We start from the raw sequence: 26,089 nt of genomic DNA on the forward strand, positions 1-26,089 counted from the left end.
TTACTGATCTGGATTGCATTGGGGCATCGATCAGCCTAATCCAGAAATTCTAATTAGCACTTCACATCTTCAAAGCATTGGACAAACGTGAACTAATCATATATTAATCATGCTGAATTTTACGTTGGCTTATGTATTCTCTCTCATGTGCTGTGCATCACAACCTGTCATATTATAAGCCATAGTATTTGAGAGATGAATCCAAGCTCTTCAGCTTTGTGTTCTTCAGAAGAAAGGCAATTGTCTGAAAATAGCTCCTACTCATTTTCTTCATTGTCTTTAACATTTGGTGCTATCATTAGTCATTTGAAAAATGACTATCCTTATTTCTATGGATTGTCCAATGATGATTGCCCTAATCTGTTTACTCTGATTTCTGCTTATACTGATTGTTGACTCACTGAGCTGTTTTCTGTCATTATGTGGGTTGTGGGTTCTGGAGTTGCTAAATAGCATGTAGTATTGGTTTAATTTAAAAAAAAAAAAAAGCATAGTGTTCATGCCAAAATTGATTCTTCTTCTTCTTCTTCACTAAGCCTATTTAATTAATTTGGAATCTCCCTCTCTCTCATTGCTGTTTGTTTCTAAATAAAATGGTAAGAAGTTATTAGGATACCAATAGCAGGTCATTTAATGAGCGCATTAGCGCTGTGCTAGGGCTGTCTGTTATTAATGCGACCCTGTTGCTTGTGCAATGGTTCTGATTCACATCTTGTCAGGCATGACCTAACTACAGGATCTACTAAAAATAAAGCCACAGTAGGTTTATTTTTAATAGTCACTCCTTGAGGAAAATAAGCAAATTTAATCGTGAGGAAAATTAGCAAGAGAGAATCTAATAAAGTGTCCTGCTGTCACACGGCGGGTAAAGATTTAGAACCCGGTCCTATGGGATGTGAGCTCCAGCATTTCCCCCCATCTACAAGTCATTGCAGAAGCCATGCCCAAGTGATCTGCAGACTTCAGGCAGATTCTCGTGGAGCCGTGTTAAACACCACAGGTCGGTAAGGAGCAGCAGAGCATCTGAGGTGCCTGGCTGTTGGGATAGATGCTTCGGGATCCTGTAGGTTTTCAGGTTGCTGAGTGTTATAGAAACTTGTAATTCACACTGGCTGTGCTCAGAGGATTATTTCTTGATCTGAACCTCTATTAACTCTAGCATCATGTAATTTGCTTAGACATTACCATGCTAATTACATGTTAACTTTCCATACTTACCGTGTACAGTACCTCCCAGAGGAAAATACTGTATTCAGAACCAAAAAGATTTAGAGTTCATACACTTAAAAGAATGCATAAAACTTTGGCAGGAACAGAATATTAAAGTGATATATCTCCCTAATAACCAAAATAAGGAGTGTTGTGTTGTTGCTGTAGGAATTTTTCAGTCAACCTTGGTTAGTTATTTGAAATATATTAGGATGATGGTTCCCACTCAGATATTTAATTCGTTTGTCACCTTTTTTAGAATGGAAAACTTCCAAGAACAGATTGTGCTGAAAACTTTTGTGAACTAATTGCAGAAAGTATAAAAACTTGCATGTGGACTAAAGTTACAAATACACTTCGGAGCAAAATATACTTTTTGTTGGCATTTAATGGCTTAGTACTCCATTTCTTGACATTACATTACCACGAAGATGGTCACAAAGATGATCAGAGGGATGGAGCACCTCTCCTATGAAGACAGGCTGAGAGACCCGGGGTTGTTCAGCCTGGAGAAGAGAAGGCTCCGGGGAGACCTCATAGCAGCCTTCCAATATCTGAAGGGAGCCTAGAGGAGAGCTGGAGAGGGGGACTCTTTGTCAGGAAGTGTAGTGACAGGAAAAGGGGTAATGGTTTTAAATTGGAAGAGGGGAGATTTATATTAGATACCAGAAAGAAATTCTTTACTGTGAGGGTGGTGAGACACTGGTCCAGGTTGCCCAGGGAAGTTGTGGATGCCCCATCCCTGGAAGTGTTCAAGGCCAGGCTGGATGGGGCTTTGAGCAATCTGCTCTAGTGGGAGGTGTCCCTGCCCATGGCAGCGGGGTTGGAACTTGATGATCTTTAAGGTCCCTTCCAACTCTAACCATCCTATGATTCTATGATTAAATCAGATCAATACAGTAAATGAGGAAATACACCACGCTGTGCATTTATCATGTACCTCATTTTCCTTAGAGGTCATCAGATAAGCAAATAAGAAAGTGATTTCTCATTTCTTATTTTCAATGAGCAATTACTAGTAATGTTGAAGTATATTATGCATCATTACTTGTTCAGTGTCCTTTATTAAAAAAGGAGAAGTGTAGAGGTCTAATGAAAGGTTTTTAGCTAACTACAAAGTTGTAGAAATAGAGAGAACTCACTTTAAGCAAATTTTTTATGAAAATTGACTATTATTACACATTTTTTTCATCAGTTCTTAGCGGTGCGTTCTCAAAACAGGACTGTGTGATGAAAGATGCATCATTGCTATCCTTCAAGAGTCAAGGAAATCAAGACCCAGAATCACACAGCAAAATTGTTGTTCAGGTTAGGAAGGAAACTCAGTCCTTGCTTGCACTCTTGTCTTCTGACCACTCCACTGCTTTCAAAACCTCCAGTGTATGAGCAGCAGAGAGAAATAAAAAGTGAATGCTACCAGTAACATTTGTAATAAAATTAATAGGAACTATTTTATTAACTTTTGCTGCAGTACAGGAGTACCTTTGTACCTTCGCTGGTGGAGGAGCAGCCAAGGTGAAGAAGCAAACATCTAGCAAAGGTGGCTTCTGTGCAGAGCAATGTCTCTTGTTCTGCTTCACTAATGGTAGCTATGGCAACCTCAGGACATTAACTTATGCAGTGATTGCAAGCCGTGAGCATCAAAGCAAGTAATTAGGGAGACAAATGGGAAGTCTTGATGGATTCTTCCATCAAGATCAAAGCTTTATATAAGTTTTTCATTAATTTGGGAACAAGCACTGAGATGATTTGTATGTTCTATTAGGCTATCAATGAAAATTGGGACCAAAGCTAGATTGTTTTGTAATTTTTCAAGGAAGGGCCACTCAACCCAGTCAAAAACCTTTTTAATGGCAGTGATAGTAAATCAGGAGTGCAGTAGTAGTACTCCAGACCATTGGAGTATCCAGCACACTCCTAGATGTTTTCAGCAGAAATAAAATTGTGCTAAAGTTAGGTTGTCCTCATCATTACCAGGAACATTAACTGTAACGCAAAAATTTGAAGAATGCAGTATTTAATCCATGATGTGCTTCTAAGGTTGCATAGGATTAGGAAATTCACTCTCAATATCTTCAAATCATGAATGGAGAGTTGCTATATAGATGTTCTGAACTGATGCTCTGTGGTCCCTTCTGGCTTTAACTCCAACCTGTCTTTGTTAATGAAAGAGACTGGGCAGCGTAAACCCTGTGGGCAGCATGAAGTCCTCAAGTAATAGTGAAGATGATAAATTGTCTGAAGCAACAATGAGTAATTGTAATGTAGATCTTTACACAAACCTTTGGATGGGCTAGTTGTCTCCATTTAGGGAGAGTGAATTTTCAAATATAATATTTCATATTTTTACCCAACTGCAAGCATTTCAATAACCATAGGCTGTATTTCCCTATTTCCAAGATTTGCTTTTCTAAAGGTAACTTATCTAAATTGAGCAGGAGTTTTCCAAATGAGTGAAACTTCCACTGCACTTCATTGAGTATAGAGCTTCATGTGGGATGCAGCAATAGTCCCTAGAGCATCAATAACTTCATTTTGTTGGGATTTTGAGGCAGGCATTAATATTTGGGTTGGGCTTTCATTTTTAATTGATGAGGGAAAAGACTATCTGTCTTTCTTTGCTTCTTGATAACGCAAGCTTCTCTTTAGTAACTTCAAACACCCCAATTCTTCAGTTAAAGGCGAATTAAGTTTTCCTGTATTTCAAATTAGCTCTCTGAGGGTGGCATCAGCTCTGTTTCTTTTATGTTTAAGTCCCAGTTCTTTAATCTGTTTCTAATACATTCTGTTCAGCAATTTTGCATTTCTGTTTTAGTGGAAGCAATGCTGATTAATTCCTTCTTATGACATCTGTGGCTGCATCCTAGATTAAACCTACTCTAATACAGAGCCTATCATTAAGTGTTAAATATTCTTGCAAGGCTACTTAAATTAGATTCAACATCAGTGGATCATTTAGTAGAGAGTCGTTAATTCTCCATCTTACGGCAAGGCCACATTCTGGTGATGCTTTTAATCACAAGATTATTGAGGTATGATTTGAAAGGGATATGCTGCCCATATTTTGCCTTTGGGCAAATTATGAAAGGTCAAGTTGCCAAGGAAACAAAACTAAGATAACATTACTAATTCCCGAGTCCAAGAGTTGTCTTTCCTGATCATATCATTTGCTCAACGTACATGCTTAGAAAAGATACCAGCTAACAACATCTCTGCCTTTTAGTTCCACAGAAAATGGTTTCATAATTCTTGCTCTTCTAGGTAGTGTTCATAGTGATGACAAGGCTCCCCAGAATACTTTGCCTCTATAGAACTCACAGATTCGTTGGTTTGATGGTTTGCAGATATGGTAAAAGTTATTCCTAATTTAGAGAAGGGAAAAGAAGGAAGAGAAGGGTTAGGATTTACATATTCAAAGGTGGCTGCAAACTTAAGATTTTACCAGTTTTGACAGCCTAATTTACAGCTCTTTAGAGAATCCTGATGTTCATAAAGTGAAGAGCACTTGATAACACAGCTTCATTAAGGCACCTCAAGTTAAACGCTTGGAATCGCAAAGCCCTGAAATTTCTTTTCTGGTCACAAGTCAGGCCAGCGGCAGAGCCAGAAAGAGCTCTCCAGTATTTGCTGCTATCCAGACTGTTCTGCTTCCTCTTTTTCTGTTATTTCCTTTTTTCATTTCCTATCCAAGGTGGGAAGCAGTAGTACAGGATTGGCTCCAGTGCAGGAAAACCTGTATGGAGTAGTAGCATGCTGAGTCTCTTCCTGCCCCTTTCTCCCTACCATCCATATATGTGTCGGTGTATAATATGTTGTGTGTCTTTGTGTCCAATTCCTCATTCTTCCTTTGGACGACTCATGAAAAAGGAATTGTTTTATTCCCTAAAGTATCAACATCTGAGATTGTGGTAGATTCTGTCCTCAAATTTCCATTCTGAACTGTGCTGTGTCTTAGGGCACTGCATAATGAATACGACCCTGCCAATCAAGACACTCTGTTTTATATCACTTATTACTAAATTGAAAATGGTGTTTTACTACAGCAATAAAGGGCTGGTACAGCATGAGGTACATTTTTATACAACTCTATGAACTTTGTCATTGAAAACATTATAGCCTTGAATTTGAGAGCACAGTGGAAGGCAATATAATTTGATTACCTATATTAATCAAGTAGAGTACAACATATAAAACCAGTAATGCATAAGTCTGACTGGAGCCAGATAACCCTCTTGTGCATCTTAGAAAGATTTATTTTCAGTAATATAATTCATTTGACATGAAAGTATCATAATTGCAGTTGCTAGGAAGGATTTCTTTCTTTCCTTTTTTAGGGAAAAAAAATATCATGCTTTCAAGAGCAGCTTGTTCTTTTAAAGCTCTGCTTACTGAAAATTGAAAACAAAGATTTGTTTTTGTAATTGTGGCAATTTTTCATTAGTTAGCTGAGCTAACAAAGTTGTTTTGAATGCTATTTCTGCTTCTTAAACAAAAGTGCTAGGTGTGAATTTAAAGGATTTTTTTTAATATACATTGATTAGCATGAGACCCTGTCATTCTCGACCTGTGCTGCTAAAAGCTGGCCCGAAGCTCTTGAGCTTTCTGTTATCTGTGCAAGTACTTTGCATCAATGCTGAGGAGAACCTTCCCACACTCCAGCTTCATGAAAAGGCTTTAAAGCATATTTAAAGATGCCTAATTACTCTGCAGTCCGTGAAAACCCCTGTTGTTATTGAATGTGCAGTAGTGGCACATACTAATAATAGCATTATCATGAGTTGCTGCTTATGCTTTTATCGCTACACGTGGCTGCAAACCGTCCGTGAGTTGGTTGGTGTATCGCAGCTGAGACAGCAAAAATCCCAAGTGAAAAAAGAACTACTGGCCATGCCACGCCTCCCGTTGGAGCAGGAAGACCTGGCTGCTTCGTAGTGCCAGGGCACACAAACTGAGAGGAGTTAAAATGTTGTGGTCAAGGTATTTTCCAATTTTTCAAACAGATTTCACATTCACCATTGTTCATAATAACCTATTGGAAAATTAAAAGTTTCTATGATTCAATGTACTCTCACTCCATGACAAGTACATAATAGTTTGTTCCGTCTAATTACTAGCAGCTTTATCTTCATGCTAATAATAATGATTAGTGATTATAGGTTGATAGAGTTCATTCCCAAACAGGCAGTGTTTGTAGTCCCATCTCATTATTGGTCCACAGTGTAGTAAGTTGTTTTTTCCATTCTTGCTCTTTAGTCTTCTATTCTTTTTCTCTTATTTCCTCTCCTGTTGAGATGTTTCCTCGTTCTTTTATTCTCTAATCACTCCAGTCTGGATTAGCCATACAGGGGGCTGTCACTACTGAGGAAAGACTGATGAGTTGGAGCTTCTGTTCATAAATGACATCTATCCACACAACTGAGCATTTCCACATCAGTACTGGAAGAAAAATACAAATTAAAAAAATCTCTTAGGACAACAGAAAGGATAAATGTCCTTGAGCCTGTTCAGAAAGTTTTGGGGTAGTTTGGCTGAGATCCTTGCATTCCCATCTCTCAACACACACTACCAGCCCTTGTCTTGGTATTTGAGGTCAGTGCTGGTCAAACTACCTTTGCAGTCTGAAAGCAGAACAGCGAGATAGGAGGCTCCATCTTGTAAATCATTACATTTCCATCAATCATTGACATTTTGGGGGCTGACAAGAACAAATGAATATCTAGGGGGGTCGGAAGAGAGGAGCAGATGTAGTAAGGTAGTAGGGAGCCTTTACAGTTTCAACTAAAATAGCAAATATATATTTTTTAAATTGCTTAGTATTTAAAGGTTTGTCATTTAGTGGTTCAAATAAGTATTTTCCAGGTATTGGCATAGGCCTTGAAGCTTTTATATTTAGCTTTGCTAAGGCATAAGTCTGTAAGAGTGAATAACCAACTACATTATTTTCTTATAAAATTAGCTTGCAGCCTCTGCTGTATTCTGTAGATTACATTGAAGATGCCCAAATGTATGCCCTAGGCAATGCTTGTCCTTCACTTCCAAGACTTACCTACTTTAATATTTTTAAGATCTAAATGGAATAAAAAAAAAAAAGTTTTAATTTGCATTGTATTAATGACTACTGCTGGACATTTTCGGGGGGGGGGTGTTTTTACTTTTCATATTTTAAAGTTTTTCTTAATTTCTATCTTGGTGAATTCCTTTGTTCCAGGAGAGCTTGCCTGTGGCGAGTGGGGCATCCATCCCTCAAGGTTTATTTTAAAAGCAGTGGTTGAAATCTGCAAGCACAAGCTCTGAGAGTTTCTGTGGAGGAATAGGTCTTCTGTAGATGTCTCAATTCTTGTGCTAAATCTTTTACCAGACTTGAATTTTAATGTTCAGTAATGCAAACATTAATGGTTTTTCTTGTAAGCTTTATATTTTTTAGCCACAGCAACATAAACCTTGCCATGAGTTTAATAGCAGTGGAATTAAATACTATTAATTATTATATTAATGATATATAAGTATTGTAAATCTTGTTCCTGACAGCAACAAGGACTTCCCTTCTAAGTGGCTAGAGGCATGCAACAAATCAAAGCAGCTGATTCACATAACCTTCCCATATTCATTAAGAATGAACTACTTCATTTTACTGAGTTAATGTATGTTGAGAACACAGTAGGTGCTTTAGATTGTTTTTCAAGTCTAAAGTTCCTAATTGAGTAGTGTGTTAAAATATTACGCGTAGCACCATGGTGGTATATTTCAAGGTGTGTAGCCCATCACCCCAGCTGAATTCAAACTGACTTCAGCACACCCATCCTGCCAGGTCCAGAATAAACAGTTAGAAGGCACAGCGGAGATTTGCCTTCCTACGTGAACGACACCAGCGCTGATTCTGAAATTAATCCCCACTTCTGAGCGTTCATGCTGGACATTTTTGGGTGTCGAGCTTGCATTTGAATGGAAACATCTGTGATGTACTTGGGGCGAAACTTTAGAGCCATCAGGTAGATGTCTTTCATGCATAGCCTGGTGTGTTCTTTTGTCGCTGCACCACTTGGACTTATAGCGATAACTAGGGAAGAAGGAAGTTGACAGCATGAGAAAAAGTGTGTGTGTATATATATAAATGAAATGTATACATGAAATAAAGTAAACATTCATGTGAATCAGCTGTAGCAAACCACGGCAAGTTTCATAACCAGAAATCCATCACCTTCATTCTGGAGGGTGGCGGTTATTAAGCAGGATACTAAGATACTAGGAAGTGCCTTTCCTCCCAAGTTCCGTGCTGAAATCCCCGCTAACAGCTTCCTGCAGCTAATAATGCTTCTGCACCAAAGGAAGACAGCCATGCACGTTCTCTGCTAAGTAAATATGTAAATGAAACTTCCAAACAGAGTCACATGCCGTGGAGTCAGCTGAGAATAACTGAATGCTTTCCATTAGAGCAGGGGTACTTTACCAAATTCTGTTATTTTGTAGTGGCTGAGTACTTTTTGGTGACTCCATAATGACGTGGACATGCCATAGTAATAGACTAGATTTGCAGTCCAAATAGAAGAAGAAAACTGATGTTTATACTAAGTGAGGAATTACTAGACATCATTATAGTTAAAGTGGCTTTTGGCTATATCCATATTAAGTCCTAAACTCCTTAATTTGAAAGAAGGCTTATAACCCCCCCTCCAAATTGCAGCAGCCTCTCTTTGTAAATAATGGCTTTAAGCCACTTTTCTTGTGTTGGACGTATCCTGTCTAGGCATCCTTGCATTAAACAAAATTAGAGTTGCTCTGTGCTGTGAGTCACTGCAAATCCTCTCTTAGTTTCTGCTTCTCCCTGGAGAGCATGAGGGACCAAAGCAGCTGAGGCGGGGGGGCAGGTAACCCCCAGCCAGGAGACTCGTGGTAAAGGGGAGGCAGCAAGGCAAGATGTCTCCTGCAAGCAAATGGTGTTAGTCATAGCTTAAAACTGTAGAATAAGAAAGTAATGGATGTTTCTCTGGTTCCTTAACGAAAACCCATATACAACAGTGAAGCTGTGCTGTCCCCAAGAGTGTCTGCCTAATGAAAAGAAAATGAGTGACGGGTGACACAATGCCCAAACGAGGGGAGAATGAAAAGAACTTGTGAGCACTTCAGAGGAGAAGCAAACTGCATCTCTTTTCTTGTCAGAGTCTCCTTCATTTCGTAAATTGGTGAAATGCAGTGTCAGCCATTCAACTTTACGTGCACTGTCCTTTCAATTACCCAAGCATGGCTGTAGGATCGCACCACCGGAGCTGTGTGGAAATGAGTTGAAATAGGAAAGAGCTGAAAAAGCTTCAGTTCGTTATTTGTGTGGTCCTTGCAAATGCTGGGCTAAATTTGGTCTGTAATTCACATTACCCCTTGGTATAATCACAAGTGTTACAAGTGAAAATGGCCTTCTGTGTTGCCCGATCTCTCTCTTGGCAAATATGGGCAGAAATTAAGCATAAGGTTGTATGTATGCAGCTGGCTGACTTTGGGTTTCCCAAAGCATCCGTCCCAAGGGTACCAAGATTCTGCAACCGTGGATATAATGAGTCAATCACAATCAGTAAATTGACTTCAAGGCATCTCTATCAACCTACCATTAAACATTTAGAATGAGTCCAAATAGGGAGAGAGAGAGATTGTATGTGGAAAGAGATATATTGTGTGGAGATAGATGGATAGATTGATCAATCGATCAATCAATTGATCTATTGATCCGTTTTTTTTCTAACCATGGAGTAGAAGACATTGATTCTGGAAAAGACATTGTTAAGTCATCCAGCAATTATGGAAAAACATTATATTGGTATATTAAGGCCTAAAGTAGGAGGTGTAGTATGGTAAACCAGCCAGAAAGCCTCTCTGGAGTATGTGGTACAAGCATTGCTGCATAGATGGCATTGGATGCTGACTTTTCTATTTTTAATGAATGTGTCTTTATTAAACGCTTATGTAGCAACATTCATCTGTGTAGGCTGCAGTAAAAGATTGCATTATGGAAAGATATTTCTACCTTTCCTGGTGGGGGGAGGAAGGGCAGGGATGTGGGAAAACAAGAGAAATCTGATGGCTCTTACAGCTTTTTCAAGGTGGGTTGGTGACTCTCTCCCATGAACTAGGTCATTTTTAGACTTGGCTTGAAAGTAGGCAGCTGTAGATCTTACTTTGTAATAATTTGTGATTCTCTCTTCTTTTTTTTTTCAAAAATGCTTTTCTGTATATAGGTGTAATAATAAAGGAACCATTTTCAGCATAAAAGATGTGCTTGTCAAACCACAGCAATGATTTTCCAGTTGCTGGCTTTTTTAGTTGTGCAGCCTTCTAATATTTCTGCTTGAATTCTTTCACGACAGAAGCAAATGAAAATTACACCGTGGTTTTTAGGTCTCTGTTCCCTGATTTTTGCTTGTCATGTCATGAACTTCTTCGAAGCAGTGAAATGGCAGCCCATCTCCCTGAGAGCTCCAGACAGATTTCTAAAGTTGTCTTGTTAACAGCTTGTCAGAAACCTACATTTCAGTCTCGCTGAGTTTATATCATGCAAAAAAAAAAAAAAAAAAAAAGTTGCTGGAAATTATGATTTTTACAGGTTCTGACATTTTTCTAAAGAACTGAAATGCTCAAGGCTGCTGTCTCCCTTAACAGGCTGTGCTGTTTTGGGTAATATTCTGTGTTGCATCAACTGAACATCAGAGCAACATTCAGTTTCTTCCCTTTAACATGTTCTTTGAATTATTTAAGGTGTTTTGATGTTGGGTAGAATTTGTAACAAAGTCCTCCAGCTTTTATCCTAAAATATCAAAAAGGTTGAGATTTTTTCCTTCCCCCCTTCTCTTTTCTCCCTCTTCCCTAGCCCTTCCTCCCTCCCTCCCTCCTCCCGCTTTTAATAGATCCTCGCATGGATCATCAGGGGACTTTCTTTTATGTTGTACAGCATGAAATGACTTAGTCAGGGTCTTCCTGATTAATTTATGAGTGCTAAGGAAAAGGGAAGGGGGGAAAAAAACAGTCCTTGAGGGATTGACCCTAAGCTGCAGCAGATCAACTCAATTTTATGGAATGAAAAGAGACTTAAACAGTATTTTTAGCGTCAGTTCCTCGACCCGCAGAGGTAGGGAAGCTCCCTGTGTCTGGCAGGCTGAAGCAGGGTGAGAGGTACCATCTCTCTGGGTGGCTGATGGAGTGGAATCCAGCTCTTCAGCGGCACCGAGCACTTTTAGAGTTAAAGCTGTGGCAGATTGGTGGATTAATGTGCTCTGCCTCCAAGGGACAAATGCTCTTTTTTTTTTTTTTTTTCTTTTTTCTCTCCCCCTTGCTCCCTCCTTCCCTACTCTGGGCTTGCAGATGACAGCTGTTGGTCACTTAACAAAATGTCCTCTTGATTGCTGCTTCACAACAGGGGCCCCCTCAGACCAAACAGCACAGAGCCCGTACAATGCATCACTGCCCCTCAAAATTAGTTATAGCGCTCAGGGCTATTCTCGGCTGCCATAGCTAATACTCTCTTGCTGTTCTTCTCTCTCCCCCTCGCCCTCCCCCTCCGCAGACAAAGGCTCAGCCTATACATCTGTAGTGCTCATAACCTCCCCCTTCCCCCAGCCAAATGCTGAGGAGAGAAAGGGGAAAAAAAGAAGAAAAAAAAAAAAATTGCTGCCCTGAGGCTCAATCTGTTTCTTACAGCTCTACCCCGGCACTTGGAAGCCGGAGCTGGTCTAGCCATAGGGAGGCCCTGACTCATTTCATCAAGCTGTCAGGGAGGCAGTGGAGCTAAGAGGACTCTGCTGCCTGGGGCAAGTTCAAGTCAACATTCGATTTCCGTCCTCCCCCCGGCCCCCGCCTTTCGCTTGGACACTTTCTGCGCTCTGGATCTAAACTTCTCCCCGAGCTGCAGCAGCTCACAGCTTCTTGCCAGGAGGAAGGACTTGTGGGACCTTATAAAGGACACAGTGGCAAAATTGCTGCAATAAATCAGTGGCCCTCTGACACTTGGCGGTAGCTTAATGTTTTGGCACTTTCTTTCCTGTGTATGCCTCAAGTCCCATTAGCAGGCTTTTCTGTCAGTCTGGCTCATGATAAAATTCTCTCTTCCTATCATCTTAAGCAAGCCCCTGCAGACATGAATCCGATGCCAGATTTAATAGGAAACAACACCCTCCCCCTGCACTCACAAGCGCGCATCCATACGCGCTGCTGCTGCTGTGAGCAGCGCCCGGGAGCTCAGCTCAGAGGACAGGGCGAGGGGGAGGGCTCTGAAAAATAGGCTTGATTTTCCTTCTTTCTTTAAAAGAAACAGTAACAACCCAGGATTTAAGCCTAATGCTTCCCTGAGCCTTGCTATTAAACGAAAATTCAGTAACTACATATGGTTGGAAATAATAAGATAGCAGTACTGTGGCCATCCTCTGGGAGCGTCTGAGGGGGTGTACAAGCTCCATAGGTATCTATGCTGTTCGTATATTTTATGCAACTTTTTTACATATATATTCTAGCCTGCCAGCTTGCATTGTAATATTATAGCCTGTATATTTAATATTTTGCCCTCCTCTTCTTTTGGCCTTATGCTTCCCCACACAGTTTTAGTTGCAGGGAGACTGGTTAGATTACATATCCCTCCGGGCTGGGATCTGTTTTTTCACACGACCAGCTTAGATGTCTATCACTGTCTGCTTAATCATAATATAAATAATATCTGTAGGTATGTGTGTGTGCAAAGGAAAACAAGCCTTTCTGTCAGCTGTTTGGGCAGGAACCTGTAACTTCTGTGCTGTGTACTGCTGGCACAACAGGGCCCTGCAGCCTTGAGACTGTGTAGGTGCAACCTGGATGGTAACCCTCGGGGTTTGGGTGGAATGGGGGATACTGTGTTCATGTGAATAAGCTGAGGTGACTTCTCTGCGATTCTCTAAAGCTTGGAGGATGTGGGCCCCATTTCAGATAACAGTGTTTCTCTGCACCTAAGGGATGATGTAACACTCAAGTGTTGCCAATCTTGTTGCAGTCTTGCAAGATTTGGGTTGTTTTTGTTTTCGTTTCGCGGAGCTCTTGTTCCTGGCATGAGACAGTTTATGTGAGAATCTGATTTCATGTTAATCAATGTAGGGCTTTTATTATGTGAAGAGAAACTGGGTGATCTGGAAGTTAAAATGTTGGGGATAAGCAAAGAGTCAAAGGATGTTTTCATGGTTCTTAAACTCACCAGAAAACATCCAGAATCACAGTACAAACAATTTTAATATGGATCCTGCCACTTGGACTTTGCAAGGAGGCAGTGCCAGTGGAGGTGTCCTGGAGCACAGAGCCTACATGCTTCTTCTGTGGATGCTGCTTTTTTGGAAAAATCTGTGTATAGCTCATTCCAGGCCTGCTCCCCTTCTGCACTCCAAAAACCTAAACTTCCACAGCTCAAACACTCTGCAGCCATGCTAATTGCCTGAATGCTGTGGGAGAGCCAGCAATGACACCACTGAACACCTCTGACTCGAGGTCCACCAGAAAACCTTTGTAGTGGAGATCTGGCTTTATCTGCACTGATGCAAACCTCTGCAGTATCCATTGCTGTTATGTGGAGTGGGCGGATTTATGCTTGCATATCACGTGAACCACAGAGGGTAATGCTCCTATTTGCCATTTTAACCTTAGCTTGTTGGGATAAGGGAGGAATTAGAGGTTTATTTCCAGTTCAGTGCAGGCAGGTATGTTGCTGGTGGCATCTACCTGTCTGTGGTCAGAGAAGTCCCTTCTCCAAATATGCCATTGCCTGTGTTTTACAGTAGCCACAAGTCCATCTCTCTCCCCTGTTGAGATGATTTGTACAAGCAAGAGCTGGAATGCTTCGTGACTCCTTGCCTGGTGGGAAAGGCACTATGGAGGGGCATCTTGAAACGTGAATTTCCACCTCAGCTATCAAAAAAAAAAAGAATTCACAGGGCTTGCTCTACACATATGGGAGCTCTGTCTGATTCCTCAGGTCTTTTAGGTGCAGCAGCGGAACAGATGGGATGGAGGGGTGGTGGAGTTAGTGCAGTGCTTAGGTGGGGATTAGGAAAGCACCAGTTTTTCTCACTGCTTCACACCCTGCTTCATCCGGAGCCTGGACCTTCCTCCATGGCCAGTTCGGTGATCGCTGTGGCGCTGTCTCATCGTGGGTGGAGGGCTCACATCTGCCAACATGGCACCATCCTCCTCTGTGGGGCAGAAGCGGGAGGAGGGGAGGGTCGAGGACTTTTTATGGTGCACTGAGCCCGTTCTACCTGAATTATGTGGTGTTTCTGCCAAACTTTACCTCACGGGAGGGTTTTTTCTGAGTGGAATCTGTCACTGCAAGAAATTGTTTCCAAAAAACTGCACAATTAGGGGTCAGCTTTGCAAACATTCTTGATGGAATTGAGAGGCAATTGGCACAACTCGGTGAATAATCCTTTTAGGAGCCTTTATGAACCCAGCACAATGGCTGTTTACAGTTTCGCTTATAGACCAGGAGTGTTAACAGGCCTTTAGAAAAATCCAGGTGATTGAAGCTTTTGTCTTTGAATGAGCCCCCGTAGCTGTCAACAGTTGCTATTCTCCACATTTTCTTTAACTTTTTTGTTTTGACAAGGGCTTTTGTCCCTCCACAACAGCTGCGTGGGAGGTGAGCAGAGGAGCTGGGAGGCCTTGGTCTGCACGGCCTTCCTAGGGCTCGCCGCCGGCCTCCTCCTCACCAGGCCAGAATAAGTTGTCTTTTAAGACACAGAAAATCCTCTGGGTCAAACCAAAGTTTCTCCTATGACTTCATTATTCATTTAACCATCCCAGCAACGAAACGCACCAGCCTCGGCTTCTCTCTGTCAACCCAGGGCTCTGCAGGGCCGGAGGCGAGAGGCTGGAGAAGAGCGGGTTTGGGGAGGCCAGAGACTGTTACCACAGAAACTGAACCAGCCCATTGAAATTGTGTTTTTTAACACACACACCCCCAAAAGGAAGGGGTCGACAGTGGTTCTGGTTTTTCGCAGATCTGTCTGGGCAGGTTTGGTTTTGCTGTTGTCATTTTTTTCAGTGCCATTGCGTGTTCAGCAGCCTGCGGGTTCCTGTTTCTCAATGTGAATGTGGGAGCCTGTTTCTTAAAAAAAAAAAAAAAAAAAAAAAGAAGAAAACCTAAGTGCATTTTGAAACTTGGGTTTTTTTTCACTAAAGCTGGCTGTATTTTATTCAGGAGTCGGTGGGAGATGAATGTGGGTTGGTAGCCATGAGTCTCAAGCTCTCCGTTTTCCAGGATGCTGTATGTTGAGCAGAAGTCCAAATTTTATAAATAAAGGGAAGAATTTTTTTAATTCTTCCCCCACAATCTCTAGTCATCTAGACTGCTCAGTAGCTCTGGGTCAGTTTGGGACTTCATTATCACGTGGATTAACATGTGGTATTTTGGTGGTTTAAAAGTCATGCACTAGGAATCGATACAGGGACAGTTTGTGTCCGTGAGCAAGTCCTACGCGGCTGGGAGAGGTGGGAGAGAACAGTTATTTCATAAGGGAAACAAGATATTATGCAACTTGGTGTCAGAAATGCAGTTTTTAAAGCACTCGTCTTGCAGTCACACGGTGGGTTCCGTGTGTGAACAGAACCATGTTCACCTCTGGGTGTGCATCCACAGCCCCACTGGCTTCTTAGACTGCAAGACTGGTGTGGTCATGATTAAAGTAAGGAAGATGTAAGCTAAAATTAAACAAAATTCTTTGCTGTCCTTTCCACTTTAAAAACAATTAATTGTGGAGTATTTACAGATCCTGAATGGGGAAGAATGTATCCTCAGAGAGCAGATGTTTGCTTCATTCATATGTCTGTTTATAAAATTTAGCTTGTGGATTTGATGGTTCACTGGCTTTTTGCAACTTTCACTTATCTTCATGAGACAAAGTTGCATATTGGTACAAAGCAAAATTACGCATCTAAATAAAGCAACTCTGCACCTTTTAGTAATGCAAGCCATCTGTAATAGGTTTTCATACTCATTATAGGCATACAAATTTTTGAGGTCATATCTCTTTTCAACAAGAAAAAAGCCTGTCGTCTTTTTTTAAAATACCATAATGCAGTAAAAAAATAGGAAGACAAGTTCTGTGACAAAAGCAGAGAGCAAGACTAAAATACGACGTTGTGTTTGAATAATAATGGTTACTAAAGTTCCCCAAAACTGTTTACATCTGCTCTCAAATATTTTTAAGCTAAATTTATTAAGGTTTACAGTACTGTGGTTTTATTAAACTAGGGCTCATAGGCGAAAGCATCTGAGTTTCAATGATAATTCTGAATGTTTTCTAGTCAATATATTTCTGAGTTTAATTTATTTGATTTTTTTTATTACTTCAGTGTGTCATTCCTTAAGTCCCCGTAAGAATTAAAATTTGTATTGCTGTTGCCTAAGCATCAAATTTTAAGCAACACAGGGTTGAGTGTACTAACTAATTTTTATGCCGTTTTTGTGATAGGTGTAATTCTGTTATAACATGCTTTAGTCTGAGCTGTGCAGGTTGAATCACATCATCAAAATATTCTGCCTCTAAAATATGAGTGTACATGGCTGAATAAGCCCAATGATTAAAATGGTAACTTAGGATACTTTATGTAGACCAGGTTTAAAGGGTAAAATAACTTGGTCTTCTTGACCCACTCAATTATGCAGGTAATTTGGGGGAATGCACGGTCCCCGTAGCATTCTGAGTTGATTTCAGCCCCCCGGGTGGAGGTGAAAGGCTTCCCTTGAGTCAGCGGTGTTTCTCAAGAGCATGTAAATAATAACAAGCATTCTGCTGTGACTGCATCTTCTCCCACCCCCCCCACCTCGTTTTTGATGAATGTGTTGCTTTGTCAGCGTGAATTAGCACTATCTTGAGCAAGCACAAATGCAGCAGGTACTGGGGCAGCCTTTGCCCAGCAAACATGTTTCAGAGTGTCTCGGTGGTGGTGGACAATTAGTCCCATTCCATGCCCAGAGCAGAGACTTCTAATAGTTTGTGGTTAAGTGGCATGGGTTTGGGAGAGTCAGCAAATGGCTGCTGATGATGATGATTTATCAGGACTGATTTTACTGTTGATCTGAATGCCTGGTTTGTGAAAAAACAGAAACTGTGTTTCCAATAATAATTTTCATAAAGCTTAATGATGGAATAAAAGTCCCCCTAAAAATGCACAAATGGCTTACGGGAGGGTATTTGCCAAAGGCGTGGCTATCTGATGTTCTTGCCTTCCACGCAGAAAGTATTTGGCCAGGGCTTAGTGCAGTCTGCTGGCATTACCCCTGGTTCTTCCCAAAGGACTTGCCCACCCACCACTCCCAGGCCCCTGCAGAGCATTGTCCTGCATTCCTGTAGTTTATTCAGGTTCTTTTTTTCCCCAGAATGGTTACAGATACAATTAGATCTGTATGCATCCTTCTAAAGAGTGCTGTGGGTCAGGTGGGGCGATGTAACACAGTTTGATTTTGAAAGAAGAAAGAGTTCTGCATAGTCAAGACTATAGAAAAACAGGTGCCTTAAAGCAAGTGTTTCCACTGCAGTTAAATGGAAATAAGGAGTCAGTTGGGAAGCTGAGCAGTCTTCACTGCAGAATCACCATGGGAGACCCCTCCGCTGTATCGTGGTTCTTCGGTGTGTTTCAGAGAATTTAAGAGTAAAAGGTTCCTCAAGTGTTTGGGGTCAATCATTTCATGTGCCAATTAGAAGAAGAGGGGATCAAATAGTCTCTCAAAAATCTGCAGAAAACTAAGAATGTCACAGCTGAAATTTCTGCTTTGTGACTTCAGGATAAGAGGATGTGACAGGAAAGATCTTCCCCTCCCTGCTCCGTGAGGAGCAGGAGCTGGACAAAATGACCAAAGATCATTAGTTCTATTCCTTCCTCTACATTCGTGACACCGAAGTGTGTGCATTCTCATGGACCATTTCCACATTTGTAGCTTGTCACTGCTGGCTTGCAGAGTCCCCTCTTGTTGAACAAGTGAACTCGAGAGGATGCCACCAGTTAGGGAAACCCACCCGGACCACCCCCCTCAGCTGCTGGCTGAAGGAGAAAATTTGCATCGGGCACAAAAGCTACAAAACACACTGGCCACTTTCTGTCAGTGTAACAGACACCAAGAGGTTTATTTTTGTTCCCGGCTGTAAATCTTTCTCAGCTCCAGCCAACAAGATGTGCATGTCCTGAAATGTTCAGTGCTCAAGTTATCTTTCCATCATTTGTGCTGTGAAAATAGAGCATTTCATTTTCAGAGGCTGTAAGAGATTGTACTCTAAAACTCTTTAAGTAAACACTTCCTCCTGGGATCGTGATCTCATTCAAACTAAAAAATGTACCAGAATTTATGATGTATTTTAATTACTATTCTTGGTACCACTCATTAAATTAGAAATTGATTGCCAGTTTCACAGTTTTCTTGTTAGATGACAAAGTGCTTATCAAGGTGAAGCAATGCAAAACTGTTACTATATATTCCACAATTTGGGATGATAAAAAGACATGCTTTTTGTTGTGGTGTTCATCTTACAGTTGTTATTATAGTGCATCGCTGATTGTCTTTTTTGTTTAAAGTTCGCTTTCCCCCATCCAAGTCAGAGTATACCATATTTTTGCATAAGAGAGAAATTGGCTTTGTCTGGTTTATGTTAGCAATCTAAAAGGCATTACTGCAAACATCAAAAGTGTGTTTCATTGAACTGAGAACATCATAAACAGCTATCCTAAAGATTTAAGAGGATGATGCAAAAGATCCCTATACATAGAGGTGTTTCTCAAAATCTTTTTTTCTCTCTCTAATCCACAGTGTGACAGCGAGAGTGATATTGACGATAAGGTAAGACTGAATTTTCTTCTTTCATGCGCTTTACTAGCTTGGAAATTCCCTCATAGACAAAATAAGAATGAATTTGAAAATAGTATTTTTCCTCCAGTCTTTATGTCAAATTTAAAAATACCTGTAATTGAATGAAAAAACATTGGATCAGGTACTCTGTGATCTTCACTAGTTTTTGTTTACAGAAAAGAAACTCCCATTAACATAATAGTGTGCCTTGATTATTATGTGAGCATTTGGTGATACCTGAGTCACAGCATTAGTGCTGTTCCAGAGGAAGTCGCCTCCAGTAACTTGTCAGGAACCTACATTTTATTTATAGTAACCTCAGAAGATGTCAATTTTGTCATCAGTTTAGAAGATGGGACAACTGGTAACTACCCTCAAAGGCAGTGTGGTAACTGTCAAGGAGGGTTTTGTCATGTGGCATGCATATTTATCACTGAGAAATGGTTTTTCTGACCTTCTTTTGGTTACGGAGGTTGGTTGTTGGAAGGTTGTAGTTGTGTCGTTTCGTGTAGGGATTTCTTGTTTCACCTTTGCAAGGAAAACAGAGAAGGCGCACTACATAGCAACAGTCGCACCATGCTTTTGAGCATCAAATGCACAAAAGACTTGAGTATCCCTTGCTGACTTCTCTTCTGGCAGATCAAACTTGGCAGTCTCAGGTTAGATCTTCATCAAACTTTAATTATATTTTGGCTGTCCAGTCTCTTGCATTCATTCATGAGAAGCTGTGGCACACAGGTTTCTACTGGATCAGCATTACAAAAGTCAAGGCTGACTTCAGACAGCCCCGTCTCCTTGGCAGCACACTTGGCTGCAGCCATACATCGGAGGTTACCATGAGTTCAAGAGACTACACTAAAATGTTCTTCTAGTTAAGTCTTTTTCATTTTTTTAACTATCGTTAGCGCTTGGGAAGCAATAAGGTTTCTTCAACTTCTCCTTTTAAAAATCCCATCAGATACCAAATATCCCCAGAGTTTGGCAAAAGCCGTGTTTTGAGATGAAGGCTTGATCGAAGAAAAACATTTAAATTATACATGTTGAATGAAAGATACTGCACGTATTTTGTTTTCTATATGTGTATATATGTATTAAGTCACTCCCTGAAACCATGACAACCGCCGCTTTCTTACAAGGTTACACAGCAGCAGAGCTGATGGCAGGGGTGGTGAGGGTGAAATATTATTCCCTAAAAGCTTAGATACCGCGGGGTTAAAACATTTCTTAGACTGCCCAATCAAAGAAAGTAAAAGCAATCACTTAGAAAACTGTTTAAAGATCTGCCAGTCAAACCTCAGATGAAGTTGTAAGTGACATGTAGTTTTATTATACAGCTATGCTATTAATGATTATCTAAATTACACTGGTAGACCCAGCTAGCGGCGTTACATCTGAGACTGACGTTTGTTAGATTAGGTTTGACTTCACCTTGTAGAGAAGAAATTGAAATCTGAACAACATTGATTAGCTTTCAGAATGTGGGATCTGAGGTTACCTTCAGAGGAAGCTGCATTGTGTTTGGCTGGTAACTTACTGTCCTTTACAGCAAATGAAAGGCTATTATAGTGTTCTTACCATTAATATGGCATTTCTTTACATATCTATAACTGTAATTTGACCTTCTAGGCTCACATATTTCCCAGCTACCTTCTCCTTAAGGTGACTCCATCTTAATAATAACATTTCTTTTCTTCATAAGGAGAGCAGCACAAGATCATCATCTTTCTATCTTGCCTGATCTGTAGACACATGAGACATGACATCGGTTCTATTAAATAGGTCTCTGGAATTAAGTAGGGTTGCTTTTCTTGTCAGCAAAGACGTGTGCACATGCATGTAAACTCACCAAGGTTGAAGTGAAGCGGCTTCAAACCTTTCATGGGGATAATGTGAATGCAACATTGCCTTCCAGCTGGGAAACATAAGGGCAGCCTGGCTCTCCCTGTTGATACCTGACATACTGCCCTGGAAACACATTCAGTATTTCTCTAAAACTAACCTGGCTGATGCAACGAGGCGCTATAAAAATATTGGCATGAAGGTCCTGAGGGATTACACTGAAGAGTGTTTTTTCCCCCTTCCATGTGTTGGAAAAATGTATCTTCTAATAGCGTTCTCTGGCTATTGCATCCAGATGGAGCATTCGACATAGTATCTAGCCCGGTATCAGGCTTCCCAAATTCCATGATGGGTCGGCTTCATTTCACAGCACTACAGAACAATCCTGCTTTCCTGCTTGGTCAGCAAGAAACAGCTTTCTCTAGGTACACCTACGCACACTGACACTAATGAAGGGCAGGGCAGGAATTACTAATGTACTTTTGATTTGCATAACACTTTTTGTTAGTCATAAACAGCGGATCACTCTCATCTGTATATAACTCACAAGGAACGCAGGCAAAAAAAGAAGTTCACGCAGAAGTACAAACTGAGTCAGTGATAGAGCTAGAAGCAAAACTGAAATTTTCCACCTCCTACTTCTCTCTCTGTACCATGCTAGTAATTATCCACTATATATTTAGTTCATAGGTATATGGGCTATTGAGCTCTTAATGTTTTAAAACATAGACATTAGAGTAAAATTAAGGCTTTACCCTCACTGCATTGAAAAATATAAACAGACTTTTGATGGTTTTGGTTTTTTCCTTGTACAGTGTTGTGCAGGACTCCAGGGGAGAAGAGTAATTGAGCATAGTCAGTCATACATACAGTATATCAGAATCGAGGAGCCACTACTTTAGCACAAGGTACAGTTTAACAGCAGATTGTGAGGGTGTTTCCAAACAGCGCGCTGCTGTTTTTAATAATCCGAGAACAGGAGCTCCAGGCTGGGGACTTGTCCGTCCTATCTACTTTCTGAGAACTGTCTCTGGCCGAGTATAGCCTTTCACTTCTGCATCACTGCTGAAATCTCAAAGGAAGTCAGTGGGATGATACTTTCTCACACCTATCATTCTGTCACCGCACGCTTTCTCGAAGAACTGTTCGAAATACCCAAACTAATAAAGTGAGCTGTCCAGCCATTTAACCAAGCGAGAAGCTTAGCAAATCATGTGTTCCCAGAGATGGAAATGCAAATCCTGTTTCTGTTACTGTATGTTCATTGAAGGACATCGGTTTGGACTCGGTAACTGTTAGGAGAATTGCAGGGTAGTTTGTTGAAGCTGTGGAAATGATACTGTGCTTTTGTGAGGGAGGGGGGAGAGAAAGGGAGTTAGTCTGATAATCGTGTTACACTATCTCCGCACTGTGCCATAGCTGCGATGTGAGGCTCACGGTCCATAAACATTGTTACTGAAAATATATACTTCCTTTAATAGCAACAACAGCATTAACAGATAGCAATTACCCTTCATTTTCAGGAACTATAAAGTCTCCATTAATTCAAGATTTATGTAGTTATAGCATTTAGCACAGGAATAACACCACAGAGAATTGGTTTATACACATGTAATGAGAGAGCTTATGGCATACTTTAGTGAACATTAACATAATAGAGTAATATAAACCATCAACAGTTCCACTTATTGTCTCTTACCTGCTTTAGCATCACTGTGAAAAGTGGCTAGCAGCTTGGTAATGTGCTCTGTTAAATGGTGTTCTGCAGAAAGCCAAAAGTCAACTTGTGTAAAACAAGGGAATGAGTAATTTCTGCTCGTTACTCCAAAATGTTGCTCTCATTTTTTTAATAACAGTGTTCAAGATTGCATTTTTTAAAAAAGCCTTTTTCTTTCTTTCGAAGTAATTCAGTGTTCATGTTCTTTCAGTCTTGGACTTCTGTCTGCTGTGTGCAAAATTGTGGGTTGTCAGCTTAATTACATGGCCCCGCAGTGTAAGTGAGCTCTCCAAATCAGGGGTTACATATCAGGCATTCCTTCATTTAGTGTGGTGCTACGTAAGATGTACAAAAATGACACTGTATTTCTAAGTTGAATCGGTATTTACCATATATTTGTTCTGTAGTTTGTGTTTTAGCTATAGCAAGCAACCTGTGAGACTGGTAAAGCTGTATCCAGGGTGGAAGCAAAAAGTTTTGAAGTCAGGTTTCTAAAACGGTGATTTCGCACCACTTTCTGCAACAGCACAGTGAGTTTATTAGGCCCTGCTTGCGGCAATGTGAATTCAGCCTTGCCGTGCTGTTGTTTGCTGTGCTAATTTCTGAGTCCCAGTAGGTGCCTAGGAGCGTGCAGCAGCGCACAAGCGGGTGCAATTTAGCACTTGATGCATGGGAGAGGAGCAACAGGGTAGTGCTGCGATTGCTCCACCACGGGCTGGGTTCCCATCCTGCTCCGTGCCACAGAGATGCAGAACAGCTCGTGGTTTAAGGATGAGATTAGAGACAGTGAAGGGACTCAGATAAATGGGGGCACAGTGTTAGCAGCGACACTTTCAGTATGTCAGCAGCTTCGTTGTTGTCCAGCTTTGGTTTTGTAGGTGTTAAAGCCCAGGGAGGGAAGAGCTGTGTCAGGGAGCTGGTGGTCAAGGAAGGTTAACTCTAGGGAAGGAGATTGTAAAAGACTTTGGAAGTCGAGGTGCAGTTCAGTGGGGGAGAGGAAGCCAAACTGTGCAGTGTTTGTTCCCAAGGACCCTACATCAATCCACATTTCTGTGTGTTTTGTGTCATCTTTACACTCCTGCTCTCATGGCCTCATTTGTTAATGCACCTGTGCAACAGCAATGGGTTGTCTCGTGGGGCTGGAATCAGCCTCAGTCCCTGGACCCGTCAGTGGCACATATTTGAAGTCCATGGGGGCTATTGTTGATACTACTATTACTGGAGGCTTCTTTCCCTCTTCTCCTCATATTTTATCTAGCAAGGGAAAAAATGCATTCTATCTGGTACATATGTTGTTTCCATGAGGCTCGAAGTTTAGTTCCCAGTTCAGGTAATCAGTTATTTGCTATTTTTGAAGCCTACCCATGCCAAGGTCCCCAAATTGGTTTTGTCCATCATTAGATGAGAAATGAAACCTGGTACTTTTCCAGCGATCCCAATTCTTACTGGTTGCAGCAGAAGGGAGAGATCAAATGTGGCATTGAACTGAGGGCTTTCACATGGCAATATTTGCACTTCTATTAGCATTACACTTCAATCTATGACAGTTTTCAGCTGTGACTAATAATGAGAAGTCTCCATTTGCCAGTTATTTCCCAGCTGGGTTTTCAGACAGTGTGTAACTGGTCCTTTTACTGTAGTATGCTCTTGCTTATGGACAGCAACGCTGAATGCAGTCGCAGAAGCGTGTGCCTGTGCCGTGTTGCAGGCTTAGCAGCATGCAGCAGTGTAGCACATACACATGTGCATGCACATATGTGCACAGAATCAGTGTTTGTTTTAAGGTTTGATTCTTACAGACTTAAAACTCAGTGATGCAGAGTGAAAACCAGTGAGAAACCTGACTCCCATAGAATAATAACTGGGTAAAGGTGGTTAGTTCTCTTAATGGAAGAAAGTCTCTGTTTGACAGATGAGCTGCATGTTGTTATTATAAACAGATCTGCTTTTTAAACAATATGAAAATACTGAATTTAAAATACAGTTGTAGTCCTTGAAAGATTTGGATGCTATAAACAGGCAAACGTGATGTTGTTTCTAGTACAGGAAGATAAGAATTCACTACTCAGTGAATTTATTTTATTTAAACATTCTCCATGAACAGATTTACCAGCAAAATAGCATCATGCAAGCCCACTGCAATACTCAGTTCACTCAGTGGCTCTGTGGGAAATGCCAGATGGGGTAGAGCCTTGCCATGCCCTCGGCTACTGTCATTCTACCCACCATGTGCACGGAGCAGACACAAAGGTTCCCACTGAGACTTAAGGCGATTGAGTTACACCCTGTAAGCCCTTCCAGAGGGAAAGGAGCCCTACAAGTTGTCCTTCCCAACAACAGGATTTGCAGCTCAAGTAAAAAGTGTTGGTAATAATGGCCTTTCTTGACCCTTGTATTTAAGTAGTGCAAGAATGCAACTGAAAAAATTAAACAGATTCAAAGCTTCAGCACCAATGTTCTCCCCTCCTATTGAGATTTTGTGTTTTTCTTTTATACAGACAAAAACTCAAATTTTAAGTACATTAGTCTGTATATGACAAGCTGAGTCACCGCAGTCTGTGGTGTCCATATTCATTCTTGAAAACGTAGGAAAAAAAGCTTCAGAGCAAACAATGAGAAGAGCCTTCTAGTTTGCTGACAAAAATCCATCATTAACTCTCATAAAAGGACTGAAGAGATCTTATGGAGAGCTCTGGGCAAAACAGGATAATACCAGTTCTGTCACTGGCAGTCGGCATGTCCCTAGCTCTCAGCTTTCTCTATTGTTTAACGTCTCCCTGCTCCAGTTCCCCATCCATGAGCATTTTCTTATCTTGCCAGGGACCTTGTGAAGGTACTTTTAAGATCTGAGGCAACAAGGAAGACAGTAATCTTGTACAGCTGTCTGCCCACATCAAGAAAAACCATTATAATGTAGCCATAAATCCAAAGGGCTACCTGTGCAATGGCAGTAACTCCTTGGAAGCTGATCAGATAGAACATAACATAGTAGGCGGGTGATAGGAATTGGCAATTGAGTTAGGCAATTCAATTAATTAAATGGAATGATTTAATTAACCATAAAGATACCAAGAAGATGAGAATTTTGGAGGATGCATACTCCAATAGCTGCAATTGCAGGTCCTCATTTGGCTTGCAAAATTTGTCATTACTGTATTTGAAAATTGTTTTACCAGGTTAAATAATCACAGAAGAGCATAGTATTGCAGCACTGTGTGCCCTATGCAGGCGTAAAGGATAGAACTCAAGGATGGCCAAAAAGTCAACTTCAGGTTTTGTAGCTTTCCAATAGTTCTTGCTTCTGGGTCCTATTTGCAGTAAGATCCAAACCAGGTTTCACTACAGGAGTTTTCCAGGTACATAAGAGGCAGCAATAACATTTGTATCAGTAGTAAAGTCCAGAAGTAATGTCTGCCCGACTTTGCTTGGGAATTCATCCTTACCTAAAGCGTCATGATTGAAATGGGTATTCTTTTGTCTAGGTGAGTCTC

General features: G+C 41.0%; 1 protein-coding gene across 1 annotated transcript in view; it reads left to right on the top strand.

Annotated features, from left to right (window-relative positions):
* FBRSL1 (fibrosin like 1) overlaps positions 1-26,089 on the top strand; it is a 541,510-nt gene that overhangs the window by 343,739 nt on the left and 171,682 nt on the right. The window contains exon 6 of the mRNA XM_074159755.1: positions 19,004-19,033. Coding sequence (XP_074015856.1) covers positions 19,004-19,033 — 30 coding nt within the window. The remainder of the gene's footprint in view (positions 1-19,003; positions 19,034-26,089) is intronic.

Source organism: Numenius arquata, chromosome 16 (assembly GCF_964106895.1).
Source record: "Numenius arquata chromosome 16, bNumArq3.hap1.1, whole genome shotgun sequence".
Lineage (NCBI taxonomy): Eukaryota > Metazoa > Chordata > Aves > Charadriiformes > Scolopacidae > Numenius > Numenius arquata.